General features: G+C 34.1%; 1 protein-coding gene across 3 annotated transcripts in view; it reads left to right on the forward strand.

Moving 5' to 3' along the window:
* The first annotated feature begins 2,115 nt into the window (after nt 1-2,115).
* The window catches only part of LOC142348215 (uncharacterized), an 87,621-nt gene continuing 71,052 nt past the window's right edge, over nt 2,116-18,684 (forward strand). The window contains exons 1-2 of one of the 3 annotated variants that reach the window (XM_075399482.1): nt 2,116-2,324; nt 4,708-4,831. In XM_075399482.1, coding sequence (XP_075255597.1) covers nt 2,225-2,324; nt 4,708-4,831 — 224 coding nt within the window. In that variant the 5' untranslated portion in view covers nt 2,116-2,224. Of the gene's footprint in view, nt 2,325-4,707; nt 4,832-9,204; nt 9,400-14,761; nt 15,118-18,684 lie in introns of those variants that run through there. The other 2 variants (XM_075399484.1, XM_075399485.1) reach the window with 2 other exon arrangements.

Genomic DNA, 18,684 nt, shown 5'->3' on the forward strand with positions numbered 1-18,684 from the left:
TCTGTCTATCTTATTTCTTTAGTTGTTTCAATTCATGGAAGGCCACAACCGTCTATCGCCGCTATTTTCCGGCAATCTGCCGGCTATATTTTAGTTTTGCGAGATCGTGTTGTTCTTTTGGTGTCCTACAAAATAGTCTCCATCATCCCAGTAATGATAGGAGTCTTATATAAATGTACTCTAGATGAATGAAATTAAAGCTGTTTTTTTTTTCAAATATAGTTAGTGATTTTATTTTGTAACTATTTGTTTTCAGAAAAGGTATTTTGTTTTTGAGTTCTGACGGAGCTTGTTATTGTCTTTTGACCCTAGGCTCGGGATATCTATAATAATAATGCTTCTTTCCTTTCTACGCTAATCTAACAGTGATAGGTAATTCGTTTTTGACACCATTCGTTGAAATTATTTAAGCGAAATCTTGGTTGTTTTTAAAATTAACTAGGATTCGCTCTATTGATCATTAATTCCATGTTTTAAGGAGTTAATAATATAACGAAATTCACTCCTTTTTATTGTCTAGGTCATTGGTGAAATTTGATTGAACTAATTTCTTCACTTGTCCATTTATTTTGTCTTTTTTTGATTTACAACGATGGTTTTCACTGTCTAGACTTTTGATTCAGATCTTGTTTTGACTGTGACAGCAGGGGCCATCTTTGTCTGATGAGTCCAAGTTTGAAAAGTTTTTTTTAGTTTCAATTCAGATCTAACCTTTGCAACTACTTTGACAATGCTTGTTTTGAAAAAAATGTACGTCATTTTTATTAGTTTGGCGATGTCTTGTAGTTCTTTTGGTGTCCTACACAATAGTCTCAATCCTGACAGGTCTTGTTTACTTCACTAATAGCACGTGTAACTGGCTCTCTTATTGCGCATCATTTCTGGTATTTAGTTTTTCATTTCATATAAAACGGTGTTATCGACTTTGTCATTATTTTTTCTCGAAAATTTCAGTGTGGTGTTTGTTTTAGTTTTGCGTGCTTGTTCTTGTGTGCTTGATACTTAGTGCCAGTAATGATAGGAGTCATATATACTCGAGATAAACGAAGTTAAAGCTGTTTTTTTAAAAATACCTCTTGGTTTTATTTACTTTGTGACTATTTGTTTTCAGAAAAGGCATTTTTTGATTTTGACGGCGCTTGTTAGTATATTTTGACCCTAGACTCGGGATTTATGTGATAACAATGCTCAGTTCCTTTCTGCGTCTTTTCTCTAATCTTTTTATGTATTTGATGACTCAGTGTTAGGTAATTTGTTTTTGACACCATTCGTTGAAGTTTTTTTAGCGAACCCCTCGGTTTAATTTTAATTCGTTCTATTGATCGTTAAGTCCATGTTTTAAGGAGCTAATAATTTAACGAAATTGACTCCTTTTTTATTGTCTAGTTCATTCGTGAAATTCAAATTTTGCCCATTTTGTCACTTGTCCATTTATTTTGTCTGTATTATTTTGATTTACCATGTTGGTTTTTACTGTCTAGACTTTTGATTCAGATCCTGTTTTGGCTTCAAAGACTGTGACAACACGGGTTATCTAAAATCTGGTATAAATAAGATCTTTATATTTTATTGTTCGTATTCGTATATAGTGACTATCATTGGATTTTCTTCTAATGCTGCTTTAGATGGTCTTAGTTTTTTGTATTCTTTGAAATGGCCTTCTATGTTTGAGTTCTGTTCTTCTGATTTACTGAAAAATATTTTTTCTTCAAGTTGATTATTTCCTGATCCACCGAATCCCGACCAAAAAACCGAAGGTCACTATTACTCGTTCTCCAGTCGTAAAAATCCATGATCAGAACTGTGATAGCCTCCGTTATCGCTTTGCTGGTAATATTATTTAAATTATTTTTGGTTAGTCTGGTCACGGTTTCAAGGAAACGAACATAAAATTATGAAATAAACTTAGATTTAGTTGGATGGTTATTTGTAGGTACAAATTGATGTATTTCAAAGCAATAAACATTATGATACTACATATTCTTATTTTTGCTAAAATCGCCATCCGAAAACGTTGAATGAGATAAGTTCGCAGTTGAGTGAGATGAAAATTCATCAGCACTCAATCACAGAATCACAGTGTACGTGACTTTTGCGAAATATGCAATTTTCTCTGATTTAATGGGATTGAAATTTTCAGATAGTAAATGTCTTCTCCTGTACATAGTAAATTGAATATTTAATTCTGTAATTTAAATTTCTTCATTAATTTGCAATTCTATCAATGGCAGTAGAAACCAGTAGTAGTAACAGAACACCGGCAGGATCCAAGAGAAACTCGACTGTGCAATCTGGCGAAGAGAGTTTGCCCAGTTCCGACCAGGGTTCGCACGGAAGACTTTCCTATATAATATCCTATAATTTTCCTATATTACGATTTCTGATGGATTTAGTATAAAAGTGTTAGTCCTGTGTGACTTTACATAATGCTTATCTTGCCAATATAACTTTTTCTCTCAAGATTTAAATGTGTGATTGATCTTAGTTTTTACAAAATTGCTTTTTTAAATAAATCTGGCTAGATTAATGACTATTTTCGACTATAATGTTAAAAACCGCCTAAAGGCCTGAATCAAAACAATACAAGCCGTGAAAAAATTTGATCAAGGACTGCTTTTGTGTAGTTTAAATAACTTTTTTGCTAGATACATGCGTAATCAATTTCGGATAAATGTTACGGAAAAAATTACAATTTCAAACAAAAAACGCAAAGAAAAAACCTTTCCCCAAGAAAATAAACCCATTTCACTGTTAAAGAGATGAGACTCGTGGGACATGGCCATGCCTTAGGGGCTCATCAAATCGATAGGAAACTATTACAACAGAACAAATTATCGCCACCGAAGTTCAGTGTCAACATGGTGGTCTATTTTCTATTAAACTCAGTCGGGGGGTTATTTCCCGTGGGGTGTATTTCCTAGACCAGGGTGTTTATTACACCATGCGCAATATGAAGAACTACTGTATTTCCCTTCAAAGCGGACGAGACAGCTTATAGAATAGACATTGTCGGATGCGATTGAAGTTCAAAAATTGTCAATGTTGACTGATTATCTTTGTGGCGCGCAACTTTATTTCAATTGGTTTCAACAGTAATGCTTGTAAAGTCTTGAACTCTCACCATTATAGACTCCTACAAAAATGACAATAGTCCCTCCCCCAGATAATGGCATTACACTATACAATCAAGGATAAGGTTACGTCACAAATCAGCTTTATAAGTCATGGATGACGTAATCAGCCATTCAAGAAGAATCCACATGGCAGGTGAATCTAGAAGCAGTGAGGTTGAAGTGTATTTACTTCAAAATGTAACGAAACTTTGGGAAAACAGGAAAAGTCAATCACTTGAATTCCATGTCAACAGATATTTAACGGCTACTGGGAATGGTTGTATTGGTGATAGGAATAGTGATCAACAGGGCCTTTAGCCGACAGAGGTAAAATGAGAAACTTAGCCGACATTGCAATTCTAATTAGCCAAAAAAATTATTCGTCGGTAAATCCCTGGTTAGTTCGAGCATTATCTTAGGTCTGTGGTCGGTGGCGCTATAGTTGTCTATGTATGAAAACACCATTTAAATACGCCAACCACCGCTTCAAAATTAATCTATTTGCTCATTTAGCATAACTTGTCGGCTAAATTTCTCATTTTTTTGTTGTGGGCTTAAACACCCTGTGGGCCAATAAGGCATCCACGTTGTGTATTATATACAATAGGTTACATTAAAATATTTTGCCGATGTAAAGGAAACAATCGGCTTTATGGAATTTAAATGTGATGTGATAATGAACAACCCCCCCCCCCCCCCCCCCCAACCAAACTGCTGAACGCACAACCCCAACCAAAAGTGTATACAAAAAAAACAAACTTCATTGTGGATGTACATTAATTTTCATCAGTTTTGAACACCAGAAGCTTTATTTAAAGCCAGGCCATTTCGCTGATGCAAAAAATTCAAACAGATTCTAAAAGCTCCATTATGATAAGTTCAATGAACACCTTTTCGTCACATAGACCTAGTAAATCATGAAAACATTAATCAACTTCACAACTATAGACACGCTTCATTGCAAATAGTGGCTGCCTGTCATTTGTTATGTTTTTCAAGACATAAATTATATTAAATATGTGAATAATATATTACAAATGACAAAATATATTACAGGCTCTGTTATAAATTATAAGAAGGTGATATTTTACATAATGGTGTTTTGACTAGTTTTAAATTAGTAGTGTCTGCTCATGCAAGATCGTTGAGACAATGAGTTACTATATCATATTCACAAACCATCATTATTTTTTTTATTATTTACAAAATTTTAATTAAAAACGACAAAAACTCTTTAGCTTCTCATTTCACAAATGAGCTCTAGTCCATTATAGATCGTTTACAAAAAATTTTTATTTTGATTTTTACCCGTATTCTTTTAACCCCCTATATTTTAACCCCGATTTTTTTAACCCCTATATCATTTAATTTTTTGGTAGAACCCAAAAAAGAGCCTTTGCTATAATCTCTCAGCGTAATTTGGAGGAATTAGATTCTATTACTTATTTTATAATTCGGAAAACAGCAAAGAATAACCAAAATTGATAAATTTAAAAGATTATCCAGTTATTTGATGCAAGTAGTAACTTTTTTATACACCAAATCATTGAAACACAAAACGTCGTGCGAATCCTGGCTGACATTTCGCCCACAGGAACGGCTGCTGATCCGAAAGACATTTGGGTGGAATTGAACGATCCAACTTCAGACACATCTCGATTCTTCGTCAACTTGGTTACAGGACAGTCCAGCAAATCACCACCTTCAAACTCAAATTAGTGAGTTCGATGTACCATATCTGAGTGATTTTTCTGCGAAATGCCACCCTCCTCTCCCCGCACATTAATTGTTCCGACCCCTCTTGAGGGGGGGGGGGGGGGGTGGACTATATACTCAAATTGGTTTTTTGTTCAGTAAATTTTGACCGATAGATATATTCATCGTAGAGAGTTGTGAGTGGTATCATTAGAAAGCCCGTCCATTGTAGAATATGGAATTTAAAAGATTTCTTGAAGTTCGTTTTCTAGAGAGTAATCGATTTTTAAATTTTTGTGAATATTAGACCGATTTGCGTTATTTTTATTCACATTTTCCGGAATTTTTGCCTAAAATAACGTCAGTTTTGCTTGAAAATATGTGTTTTTGACTTTATTTTTTCAGGCAAAAAAGTTTTGTTGGCTATTTTAATTTAGTTTTTTTTCCAAAGATTTTGGCTTAAAATTCAGCCTTTTGTCATCAAAAATAGCGCAAAGTAAGGTTCTTTAGTCCACTTGATTAAATTTGCCGTTATTACACACCCATAACCACTAACACAATCTTTGTAAACTCCAAAGGGGGCTGTTCCTACCTCCACTTCCATGGAGTGCTCTTTAATTAAAATTTTGCCGTTTTTTGCTAACTTTACTCGATGATTATCAAAAATGCAGCATTTATTTTTAACTTTTCAACTAACAAATTATCTATATCTATAACATAGCAAAAATTGAATGTTCCTAATGGACAAACACCATTAGCAAGGCTAGTTTTGGACCAATCTTGGACTGTTACAATCCAAAAATAATTCGGATTGTAATCAATCGGTCTTTTTTTTAAAAAAAATTGGTCTTCTATTAATTAAGGAACAGAACAATTCAAATCAAAGCTCTCTGGTGATAGGTCCAATTGGCTTCCTAAGCAGCTCCAAACTAATTTATCTAGTTTTTACATAGTCGTTTTGACTGGTCGTTACATGGTCAAAAAAATTAATTTTGGTATAAACAATGGCTCATTGATTTTAGTGTCAGCAAAGAAAGAATGCTTCTTCTTTCTAATGAATTAAAATTTAATCTTACGTGTTAAATTACGCGTTTTACGCGCAGTTTTACGCGTTAAATTATGGTTTTCCGGCTTTGATACAATCAGATTTCACAATTGTTTTTTGATTTTTAGGAATTTGCCAATTATCACATTATTGGCGTTCAAAATAATGCACAATTGAACATATCTAAGTCTTCAAAGGTATTGATTTTGGTTTTAAGGGCTTCTACACCACTTTCTCGAAAAATTTATTTCAATTTTTTGTCTTTAACTGTCGTTTCTGTTTTATCTTTTTAGGCGTATGCTTTTCCGTGGATAATGACTAGTCTCATTGGACTAGATGGAGGAATAGATGAGCCGATTTTCTGAGTTTAGTCGGTAGCTGATGGTTTTCATGACTTTGAAAACGATTGTTTCCGAAAATTAAAAAAAAACAAATTTTATCTTCCCATTTTTGTTCTTTTTGTATATTTGTTACCTAATGTCGTTAATTACATGTTAGACATGAAGTTATTGGTGTCAGGGCAAGGCTCAAATTACAAAATCAAACGTCTTAAAAGAATTAGTTGCGACTTTACTAGCTTTGACACGGTTTTTTTTGCAAAAAAGTAGTTTTTATTTTGGTCATATTTGACGTTCTTTTTGTTGACGTAAGACATATTTTGAGTAATTACAGGCTTCAGGGGCTTCCTTTAGACGAATAACCGAATATGTTTAATTTGTTAATTTTGTAGCTAATGATTTTCATTCATGACTTTGAAAATAATTTTTGAAAAATAAAAGTGTTACCTAATTTTGCCCTTTTTTCTTTTGTCTATATGTTACCTAGTCTCATTAATGAGGGGTCACATACCACATTATCCGCGTTCAAAGTAGGTTCACTTCGACATATTTCGAAGCGCAAAATATGGCTATACTGCTTCGACAGCGTTTTCTCGCAAGTTTTTTGAATTTTTGTTTGTTTCTATTTGATGTTCTTTTTGTTACCGCATAAAATTGAGAAATGACAGGTCTAAATGCCCTCCTATAGAAGCATAATTAATCATAAATCTGTTGGATGTTTTCAGTTGATATCTATTGGTTTTCATTACTTTGAAATGAATTGTTTTAAAAAAAAATAAGTGTTTTTTAATTTTGCTGTTTTTGTTCTTTATTGTCTAATTGTTTCCGAGCCTTATTATAGACTGGTCCATATCTTCTAGTGAATTACAAGTTATTTTGTTTAGTTTCAGTTTTAGTTTCGCTCGTTTGACTTTGTTATTAAGTTTTTTTAAAATGGTCATAAAGTTTCGGATGTAATTAATGTTTGTTGCTGTTTTTGTTTGATGTTGCTGGTCTACGTGACTCGCTTTCTTATCAATGGCAGACCTCATCATTCTAATGCGGCATTTTTTACTCCACTGTTGTTTGCTGTGGAGGCGATTTTTTGTTCATACGCCATTTTTTTGAAAAATACTTCAAATTTTGGGAGTTTTCTATCTGTTCCTCATTTGGTAGACAATTACGCCAAAAATGTGGATGAGCTGGGTCGGAACATTATGTGCGATAGCACATTACCGAGCCTCCTTGTTAATAATAGTATAGATTAACTGAAATGGCTAAAGCCACCTCACACGATAACTGTCAATAGCTCACCGTGTCCATCAAAAATAGTTCTGGGGTCTGTTCGCGAAATGAGAGTTGATTGTATTTGTTGAAAACGTTTTTCAATTCGGGAGGATGATTTTATTCTTACCAAATTTGTTGAGCATATTCGGAGCGAATCCTAATGAAAAACACGAGCATATTCGGAGCGAATCCTAATGAAAAACACTGAGTTTCAACATGGGAACAGATGAGAATTTTGGTTTTGTATACTTGTTTTTGTTTTGTGATAATCACATTTTAGTAACTTTTAATCGAAAGCACTTCGTGTTAATTGAGTTTATCTGGTGTCGATTGAGCACAGGTGCGTAACGTTGCGATTGTCGAGTAGATCAATGAAAGCAAATACAGCAACATCATATACTGCTAGCTGTTCTCTGTTTGTTTCGGCGACTTGAACCATAGAAGAGTCGTTGATACAATTTCCGAGTTCTGCTTTTCCTTGTGTCTTAGCAAAAAATGAATGGTGAAATCTAGAAATCGATATATCTGATTTCGGGGTTCATTTTTCGATAACTAAAGCATCTGAAGCGTTCTGGTATAATCTTGTGATAGAGATTGTCGTTTGTCTTTTTCTTTGTATTAAAAAGAGTAGGCCAGATAACACGCAGAAACTCTTTCTATGATCTTATTAACAATAAAAACAACGTTCTTGCAAAGCCTCAGTAAAAAAAAGAACGCTTAAACTTTATTACCCTATAAGTTTGGCGCACCAGACTAAAACAATCGGAAGCAATCAGGGTCTGGGCTTTCGGATCAGAACTGCCATTTCTTTATTCCAACCCCATTTATTAAATAAAAGGTAAAGAAGAACTAAGAAATCGTAGACAAACTTAAAACCACTCGCCTTTGGTTATTGAAATCTTTCGGGGGGGGGGGGGGGTTGAAAGACTAATGACGCACATTCGGGGCTGTAAACAAAGCTATCCAAATATCAAGTTATAAAACCTAAATCAAAGCACTCCTTAATTATATCCGCCTGGTTTTAATCAGTTACGAAGGAATTCTCGGGATTGTTGTCACTCTTCACGACAGTGTTTTGACCAAATCTTGCGGTGTCATTGGCCATTATATAGGGTCAAATTAGCTATTCATGTATTAATGTAAATAATAATAATAATACCAATAATATGCATTTCATGTAAGCGTTTATTGAGCCTTTTAAGCCTTTTTGAAATGTCGCCAGTGCTTACTAACTTCTGCACAGGTTTTGCAAGTATAACTTCAAGTTTAGCTCTGTTTCTGTACTAAATTCTCGCTCATTATGACATATGGTTTACGGACTAGAAACTTTCGATTTAATGAGTTTTTGAGTTTTGTGGTTTGAATTGGTGTCGATTTTGAAAGCACGATTAATCTTGAATGACATTTGAAAATCGAAAATTGCTATTAACGATTATTGATGCCGACACGCTTGACACATTATTATATCTTGATCTGTTGTTTTTGTATTGACATGTTCAATTTATGTTTTACGCCATGCACTTTATCAAAAACAATGTTAATCTTATTTTCAAAGAGTTTTTGTTTTGTCTGAGATTTACAAAAGCACCAAAGAGTTCTAAAAGCAGACTTTGCATTGTTTAATTCGATAAGAAATTGAGATTTGAGTACTTTGAAGTGTGACTTCTATTGTTAAATTGAGACTCTTCAATAAAAGTTAATTTTTAAATCTGATTAGTCAGTAACAGACATTACTTGTTATAATCTGTTTATAACTTTGTCCATTCATGTGAGTTATGATTTTACGATTGTTTTTCTGACTTAGAGATTGTTTTAACTGCTCTAACAATTGTTTGCTCAGTCAAGTCTTACGATTCAGAAAAAGGTTTTTGATTTTTTTGCGAATTACAATTGGTTATTTTATACGAGTGGACATGATGAAGTTTTACCCGACCTCGAATAAGTAAGTATTGATTTTCCTTTTCTGCTTTTTATCAAACTTTACAAAGGGCTGACTATGCTGTAATTATAGTAATATATTGTAATAGATTAGAAAAAAACAGGAAGACCTAAGGAGAAATACTATATCTGCTCTGCCTGTCATCGCTTTTCGATTAATTCAGTTTTTCAAAAATTTATGTGATCATTTTTCAACAAAATTTTTAAACAAAAACGCAACAAACATTTGAAACGAGATCTCATTTGTGAGGTCAAAATTGCAAATTTCTTACAGCATCAGTATTTAAAGCAGATAAATTTTTCGACAAAATTGACAATTTTTTGAGGGCCTTCAAACTCAATTAAAGATGATTATTATGTTTTCAACAGGGCAACGCGTGGTGATCCGAGTGGGTCCGTACGTTGTCCTCTCTGTTTTCTTCTTCGAGTCATAAACAGTTGTTGTATTTTCATTAATTGGTTTTGTATATGTACTAAAAACAAAAAAATTTAATCTCTCGCTCTCTTCTCGCGTCAGGAGTGCTTTTGTTTTTTTTTCAATTGAACCATGTAAATTTCACGAATTTAGCCGACGGTGTATCATTTCTATGTTAATGCATATCATTTTGCAGCAGTATCCGTAACTGGTACCAAACAGTATTGAAGCTTACCCTTTTAGGATTTTTTTAAAAATAGCTGCGCTCTATGCAAATGTAAGCTTAGCTCCCTCTGAGTTTTAAAAAATTTGAATTCTGTACCATTAGAAGCGAATAACGGCCTGAATAATTTTCCAAAGAAGGGTTTCGTATCAACTTTTAATGGGCGGAACTCTCTTAAAAACAGCTATCTTGATTGTTAACAAAGTTCCTGGACAAAGGACTCAAAAGTCACCAGGACAGTGTTTTCATCGCATTTCATAACTGAAGCATCATCCGCATGTAATACAGTTCTGATGCATTGTATAAACAGAACAAAATTTAAGAAAAATCGTTCGTTAAATGTGAGAAATTTAACTCAAAAACGGGAGCAAAAATCCCGACATAAGAAAAAAATGAGTTCTTTATATTGAAGCCCAACTTGACTTATTTTTATTGACCGAACTATTATCTGCAGATTGTACTACCGGCTGAAATTGTGGTTTTCAATATAATCAGTTTCAATATAAAGAACTCACTTATATCTCAAGGCAGGCTTCGTTCTGCCGCTAGTCAGACTGGAACAATTTTATTTAATTAAACCATTTTTATTTAAGGTAATTTGTTCAACCGTATTTAATATCATTTTTTTCCCGTAGTTTCACTTTTAGATTAGAAAACTTTTTTAATTTAATGTGGTCATGTTGAAACTGAATTGGTTTTACTTGCTTCACCAAAATTCTATGCAAAATTTGGAATATAAGGAGAGGAGTAGATAATGTACCATAATAATACTCTTCAAAAGTTTTATTTTATTTTATTTTCATTTTTTAATAGCCGCACAGCGATAGCTGGGGCTATTATTGGCCTTCTCTTGGTTCTTTTTATTTCGTCGTCACGATTTTTGTTACGACCATATGACGTCACAACCACTTCAAATCTGCTTTTTGTTCATTCCTTCATGCAATTTCATTTAAAGTGCGTGTGTGACGTCATTTTTCGCTCTTAGTGGAGCGAGTTTTTTTGTTCATTCGCGTGATTAAATTTTTGGTCACACGTGACTTACCTCACTCTCAAAAATGACTTCGTCACTTTGAAATTGACTTTTTTTTACTTTAACTCAAAGAGATAAGGTCAAATGGGTGTGTATCACTCCAAATCAAGGTTATTTGAGAGCAGCTAATAGAGGCAGCAAAAACTTATACAGCTTTTTAATCAAAATATAACATATCAGCCTTCAATGAAAAGACGATTTTTTTTGTTCTGTCTTTTTTCCTTTTTTTAGACTGCAGATCTACGAAGCTATTGCGGCTATTTTCTGGTAATCTGCCAGCTATGTTTATTTTATTTCTAAAGTTTGAAAAAAATTGGCATTTTGACGGAGGCCGTCTCTCCACCCAGGGAACATACGAGTAGCTACCTAGTAAAGTACATAAAAAATGGTACATACTGTGTTTATTAATGTATGTAAGCCGTGCTCTTAATTTTATAAACATTTGCAAAGACACATGCGAACCTACCCACGCACCTAAACAAACACAAACAAGGAAACCACGCTCAGAAAACAGAAGTATATACTGATTTCAATTCCAATAATCGGAGTAGCTATTATATTAGTCCTGTTGTCTTTTTATGCGATTTTTGGCTTGATTGTTGTTTCATCTCACCCATTTGACTTTTCGTCCACAAAAATGGGATAACAAGTAGCGGCCAGTGGGCATTAAGTGGCCGAGGAGCTCTCTTAGAGCCTTACCCTTACTAGTCTCTAAGTATGTGATTCACCGAAACTATTTTGAGGAGACATTTTCAGGGTCTGAAGGGCGGTTCTTAGAAGTTTGACCCCCTCTGTCGCACCCCCCCCCCTTGGTTACCCCCACCCTCAAGCACAATTGTGGATCTCTTGATCATATTCTCAAAGGGATGACATTTTTGGAATACGATTGAAAAGACTGTTTCACTGTGTGCTCAATCAAGTAAAATAGGCCTAAAAATTCACTTTATTATTAACCAGTTATGTATTTGAGTTGAACTACCTCAGTGCTAAGACAAAAAAGTGAAAAAAACAGCGGGCACAACCTTTGAATTGAATTAATAAGCAGTGATTCGAAAACTCTGAAAATTTTCCCAGTCAGAGGATTATTTTCACACCCTGAATGTCTGATTGGTGTTATTGAATAAGAGTACATTTAGTTTAACAAAATTAAGTTTTAATGACTTTCCGGACAATATACTTTGATATGCTTAAAGCGAAGAGGGTTGCTACATCGGTTAGTTAAAATGCAGGAAGTTTCATTGTCTTCTAGTTTTTTCACGTTGCAAAAGGCATCGAGGACCGTAAAGCCAATTTCATCCAGCTAAGTTTTCATCACTGATTATGCTGAAGCTTTTTGTGTTGCTTCTCGTTTGTTGGACCTAGTATTTTGTGTCTCGCAATTTTTGCCAAGGTTTTGAAGTTTTTATCAACTGAACAACATCTATATTCGATTTTAACGTCTTCCCAGAATAAAGAAAAAATCTTCGAATTGACCGATGAGAGTAAGCTGTTCAAGACTTACAACGAATTCATATGGGAAACCTTCCTATAAGATTGCTTGCTTGTTATTTTCTGGGCGCGAAATCACTTGCTAAAAAGTATTCCCAATTAGGACATGTGCTAAAAAGCAATCGAGTAATTGCTGGAGACCATTTATTAATTGCTCTTGACCGAATTTTGAAGCAGTTATTGTTGTCATGTGTGCCTTTTTAAACGCAAAATTGTCGCTTGACCGTTTTGACTTTTTGAGTATTGCGAGATTTTTGTTATCTCATTCGCAATTTTAAGCACCTGAACTCGATTGGCGGCATTTTACTACTACAAGTTCGACAAAATCGGTTTCATTTTTTCACTTACAATCTTAAATGTGGTCTATTATAATCTCCAAGGACGTCAATTGAAGCCACTTAGGGAATTTATTGCCCACCGCAAGTTAAACCCCCTCCCCCGCAAACTTGACTTGATTAGCTCTGTTTCTCACTTCTTTATCTTGAGATCTCAATCACACTCTAATTGGAGGCAATAGATTTTCAAGTTTGACGTCAAAAATATTCAGAATGTGCGGTGACCTGTAAACGTCGGCCAACTAATGCTAATTTCAAATCCTACCATTTCGTTCTTGATTACTTCACCTCTGCTCTATTCACTGGAGATTTGTATATTATAAATTGTATCTAAAATCTGATTTTTCATTCCTAATGCGTAATTTATGAAAGAATCCGTAATTTTTACTGTTTGAGTTTGTTTTTGTTTCGCTTTGTTAGTTCTATGGAGCTAAATAGGGTGCTTCTAAGGAGAAACTTGACGTTAAGAGTCAATTTTTGTCTGTGAATAACTTTTCGAAGGGCTTTTTCTATTCTTTACAGATGCGTTGTTTTCTGATTATTTACAAATAATAGCACGTTGCTCTTTGTACCGGTGCTACAAAATTCTGTCTGTTTTGGAAACGTTGATTGATTTGCCGTAAATTTGACTGCGAGTCCTACTAATCGAAGCGTAGCACAGAGATTCAATTTAAAGTAATTCGTACCCAGAATCAATAGCAAAAATTACCTGCTGTTTAGGAGGAATAATTTTTTGGGATTTTTTTTACCCCCTCCCCCCAATGTATTTGAAACTAAAAGATTTTGCATTCCCAGATCGAATCGTGTCGTATTCTTATATTTGTACAAAAAAATAACCTCGTGCGTCAGGCCAATACAGTAGAAGCTCTACAGAGTTAGTAGAAATACCCATTTCTGATCTCATTATCCCTTCATGTCCTAATATTGATGCTTTTAAGTCGTTTCCCGGCATTCTCCCCTGTCCGGAAAAGAACCCTGCCGCCATTCTTCATTGAAGCATCCAGGCAATTACTCCATTTTGTAATTAGATGAGTCATAGCAACACAACTTTGGGTTTTCCTATTTTCCCATTTTATACCAAGTGATGTTGGAGAATAAAGCTTCTGATGTGGATGTAGATAATTTTGTGACCACACGAAAACGCTCAACTCTAATTTATGTTTACCGAGCTAGTAACTAAGCTTTTCACGTTGATTTAACAAGTTTTGCTACCGTTGAATAGCATGTTGGTGTGTAATTTTTTCTGACTTAAAAGCGAACACGTATTTATTTACGCGTGTGTAAATGGCTGAAAACTTTTGTATTGAAAATGGGAAAAAAATTGGAAGCAGGATATAATTTGTCATGTCCCATTTAACCCAAAATCTGTTGCCCAATTTATCTATTCACACATTTTTCAAGTCAGAAATGGTTGAAAAATTACCTCCAGTACGAGTAAGCAGATTTACACATACATCTAGAGCTATAAGCCTCTGTGGGAATTCGCCAGGAATTATTGAATGCCTTTCAAAGAAATTTTTTGTCTTTCTTTTACCATTTATTTTACCTGGTATTGCCGTGCTGACATCAGCCATGTACATGTGCAGTACTTGAAAGAGAAAAGTATTTTGATGTGAGCTTAATCTGTTGTCATTAAGTTGTATATCTCCATCAAAAAATGAATAATTGGCAAATTTACTTTTCTGGCCTAGATTAGAATTTACTTTTTCTGAAGCTAATTATTGTCAAGTGAAGAAAGAATTGCAGATTACTTCTTGCAAAAATGCTTTGAGCTTATGATTGATTTTGCATTTTTCGCCGAGGAAAAATTTAGCAGTCCTAAATTTTTGCCTGCAATTTGTCTGCTGTGTTTTGCACGGGGTTACTGCTATAGAATATTTGACTATTGCTATGAATGCTAAAAATTCAATCTACTTTTCTTTTTCCTTCAAAAGGAGATGGAAAATGTACACTTCAAAAATTGATTTTTTGTTGCTGTGACTGTGATATCCATGTATTATCATTCAAGTTGTTTGATTGAGGGCTTGATTGACTGATTGATCGAGGGGAAAATTGAATATTTCCTCATCTAGAGTAAAAAAAAGCAGCAAACTGAAACGATTTATTCTTTCTAGAGAACCCTTAGCATTTTAGAGTTTTCCTCAATTTCGATCAAGTACTATTTTATTTATTCTTTCCGATTGAACATTTACAGCTGAAGGAATCACTGCCTCAAGGATGATAATGAAAAGGTAAGGCAATATCTTCGTTTATGTAAATTTGTTTGTTTGTTGATATGAGAGAATGAAATTTAAAAGATGTAAAAAGTTTTAAATGTGAGAAAATTGAGATTTGCAAGATTATAATTCTTTGCCTCCGATCTCGTAGTAGACACTAATTTTGCTGTTAACAAAAAGCAGAGAGCGTTGATCTAGACCGCTACTCTCGAGAGGTTACTATTTTAAGGAGCCGCGGCTCTAGATTTCAAATTGTGAGGCTCGTTTCTACTGATTGTCAATGACTTACCGTTTTCGAAACTTTATGCTACTTCGTACTATTAATTGAGCGTATAACTAAATTACAGAAACCCTAAAATAGGTATACAATTTTATGCTAGCCTCACTAAACCGTAGCTAGCTACTGACGAAGCAAACCAGTCGTTTGCCACTCGTTTGAGAGCATTTCGCTCGACGTTAGCTGCTGGTTATGTTTTTTCGTTGGATGAAACCGTGTAAACTGGTAAAGCCTGAGTGAATTAAGTCTGAGTAGCTAGCTTAGAGATTTACTAACCTCTAAGTGTACGGTTCATTGAAGCTACTGCGGAGCGATTAAGGGGGCATATTTTCATGCCTTGAAGGCCGATTTTGGAACCCCATTTTTTTTTAAGCCAATCAACCCCCACCCCGGCTTATATCTTTCCACTCTGAGACTAACCTCACCTCCTTATGCTTAAGCTAGTTAAAACCGAAGACAAGTGCTCGCCTGTCCTTCGAGAGCCATTTTTCAGAGGGTAGTCGGTTATGGTCGAATTACTCAATATGCATCCTTTTTGGGCAAATTCTTCAAAAAACGCCTATTTTAGTTATCATACGGCATTGCAAGCTCAGCCTCAGGAGCAAGCGACGTGTGCTCATTGTCATAGGCTTGTCAGAACTATAACACATGCTGAAGATGTACTTGGAGCAAAGAACTTTATTCTATCTCCTTTTATGCTCACATAAAATCAGTGGGAATTACTGGATCCGGATCGTTTTGTCACGCGGTCTGATTTGCTTTTCTGTTTGACCTCACTTTGAGGGCCGAGGTATTATATGCTTATTAATAGCCGCCGTTAGTCTGTCTCTCAACGGAAATTATTTGGGCGTTCGCACTCACAGTTTCAACAGAATAAATTTTAAATTTTTTCACTCATTAAATTACGTATGAAGCGAATAGGGTCAAGGTCAAATAGCAAATTTAGAAGAAAAGAGATAATCCGATAGAGCCCAGTCATTAAGTCAGTGCATTAGATTATTAAAGTTCATCAAAGCTATTGCTAGCTGGCTCTACTTTTCCTTTTCTATTTCAATCTCGGTGTACGTCCAGCGGGTCAGCCGGGGCTATTTTCCGTCAGTGTCCCGGCTGTGTTTCAACTTGCTAAACTGGTTCTTCATGTGACTTTTTTCGGAATTGTCAAGAATATTTATGCTTTTACATTTACGAAATATTTATTTCAGCATAATTGTTTGCCGATGTTTGAAAAATTGACTTTAGATCGGATCTGGAGTTCTCCTGTTAGATTTCAACCTAGGAGCTCTTTGTTCAATAGTGTATGTGCCCTTAGTGAATAAAATCTGTTTTTGAGATTAAAAGAATGCAATTGAGAAAAAGTTCTTAAGATTGATAGTTAACTAATCCAGCTCTCTGCATTAAGTTTTCGTTATTCATAAATTTTGGAATGATTACGCTATTCGTTTTGTTACATGGTCGTCAACCACAATTGAAGAGCTAGATAAACAGATAATACAATATTTTCGCACGCATGAAATATCAAATTCCATTCTATCCTGCACCTTTCATAGATAAATTTTGAATTTTTTGAGCATTTCAAAATTTTTATTAAATTGTAAAAATACAAATAAGTTTTTGCTCTGTGTTTCTTTTATATTCGTGGGCAGATAAATTTTCAAAATCGTAGATTTTTTACTATATTTAACTCAATTGCGTTTCCTGTTTTTCTTGCTTTTAATTTTTTGTGTTGTGCATATTTGAAACTCTAACATCAAAATGTGGCAACTATTTCCCATCAACTACGGACATTCAAATAATTGGTCTTTACCACCAGAAAGCTGTAATGTCAAATACGAAAAAATGTGGTTTGGTTGGAGTTCTTTGTTGTTAGTAACATTTCAATATATCTGACATAGTTTAAACTTTTTAAATTTTTTCAGATTTATTGGAGCCAAAGCAAACTGTATACCTTTAATATGTAAAAGCATGAGTCGTCCAATATGAAATTTGCAAGATATTAAAATAGAAACTGAGGTTATATTTTAATCTGGCAATCAACAAATTTAACTATTTGTTCCCGACGCACTTGTGGTGGAGGAACTATATACTCAAATGTTTTTTTCTTCAGTGAATTTTGGCCGATCGATATATTCATCGTAGAGTCGAGACTGGTATGATTAGAAAGCCAGTCTAGCGTAGAATATGGAATAAAAAAAGATTTTTTGGATTTTCGTTTTTACCGGGAGTTATCGAGGTTTAAACTTTTGGGAAAAGTAGAGTGAATTCCTTTGTTTTTATTCACAATTTCCTTTATTTTTGACAATTTTTTTTGTCTATTTTGCTAAAACTTGTTAATGTTGTTATAAGCATTGTTATTGTTTTTACGTTCGAGGATAGAGAAGGCTCGCCAATTTGTTTTATCCGATTTTTTTTGGTTAATAATTTTGCTAAACTCTTCGAAAATGAGACTTTTTCTAAATCAAAAAAGGCTCCAAATACGCTTTTGTATCCTGCTTCGTTTAATTTCGCAGGAAATAGAACTAACATCTGCTGCCGCAATCTTTGAGAACTGCAAAAAATAATAGCTCCAAAAAATTCGCTTCCTATAGGAGTTTTCTGGAATTAAATGTTTGCCGGTTTTTCGGAAAAAACAAACCTAATAATTATACAAAATGAATGATTTATTTGTGGTTTATTGAAATATTTCAGTTGTTAATTAATCTATTTTGCAAAAATATGGAATAATTATGTGTTTTTGTTGGACGCCCCGAAAAATCAGTGCTAAGTTTGGACTCATGCATTCTTACAATCAATAATTATTGGGATTATATTAGGGCGCGGTCTTTTATTTCTTTTTGTTTTAATTTCTTTTTGTTTTACATTCATTTGTCAATTTTTTGCAGCCTCATGATTGCGTCTTTGTAATTAAAGATTCAATTGACTTCTTAAAGAGCTGCACTTGAGCCTATACAATGCCTTAGTTGTTATGTAATTGCTCTTATTTCTTTGAATATTTTCGTTTAAATAGAATGTCAGTGCTTTTTTAAAATTGTCGTTTTTAATCTTACTTCTGTCCACATGTAGCTTAATCGCAATTTATCAGGGGAAAACTTATTCCAAGTGAAGAAAAAATAATCTTTATGGTGGTTTTCTTAAAGTGGCTTTTCGGCTTTCTTACTAAGAAATTTCATTTTAAGTTTTGTGAATTTTTGCATATTTGGCTATATTTGAGGTTGTTATTTATTCCCTTTTCAACTTATCAAAATTAAGGATAGCTCCAGTTGGCATTGAAAGAATGCGCAAAATAAACATTTTTAAAGACGTCCGTG

The sequence above is a fragment of the Convolutriloba macropyga genome, chromosome 10 (assembly GCF_964194025.1).
Source record: "Convolutriloba macropyga chromosome 10, txConMacr16.3, whole genome shotgun sequence".
Lineage (NCBI taxonomy): Eukaryota > Metazoa > Xenacoelomorpha > Acoela > Convolutidae > Convolutriloba > Convolutriloba macropyga.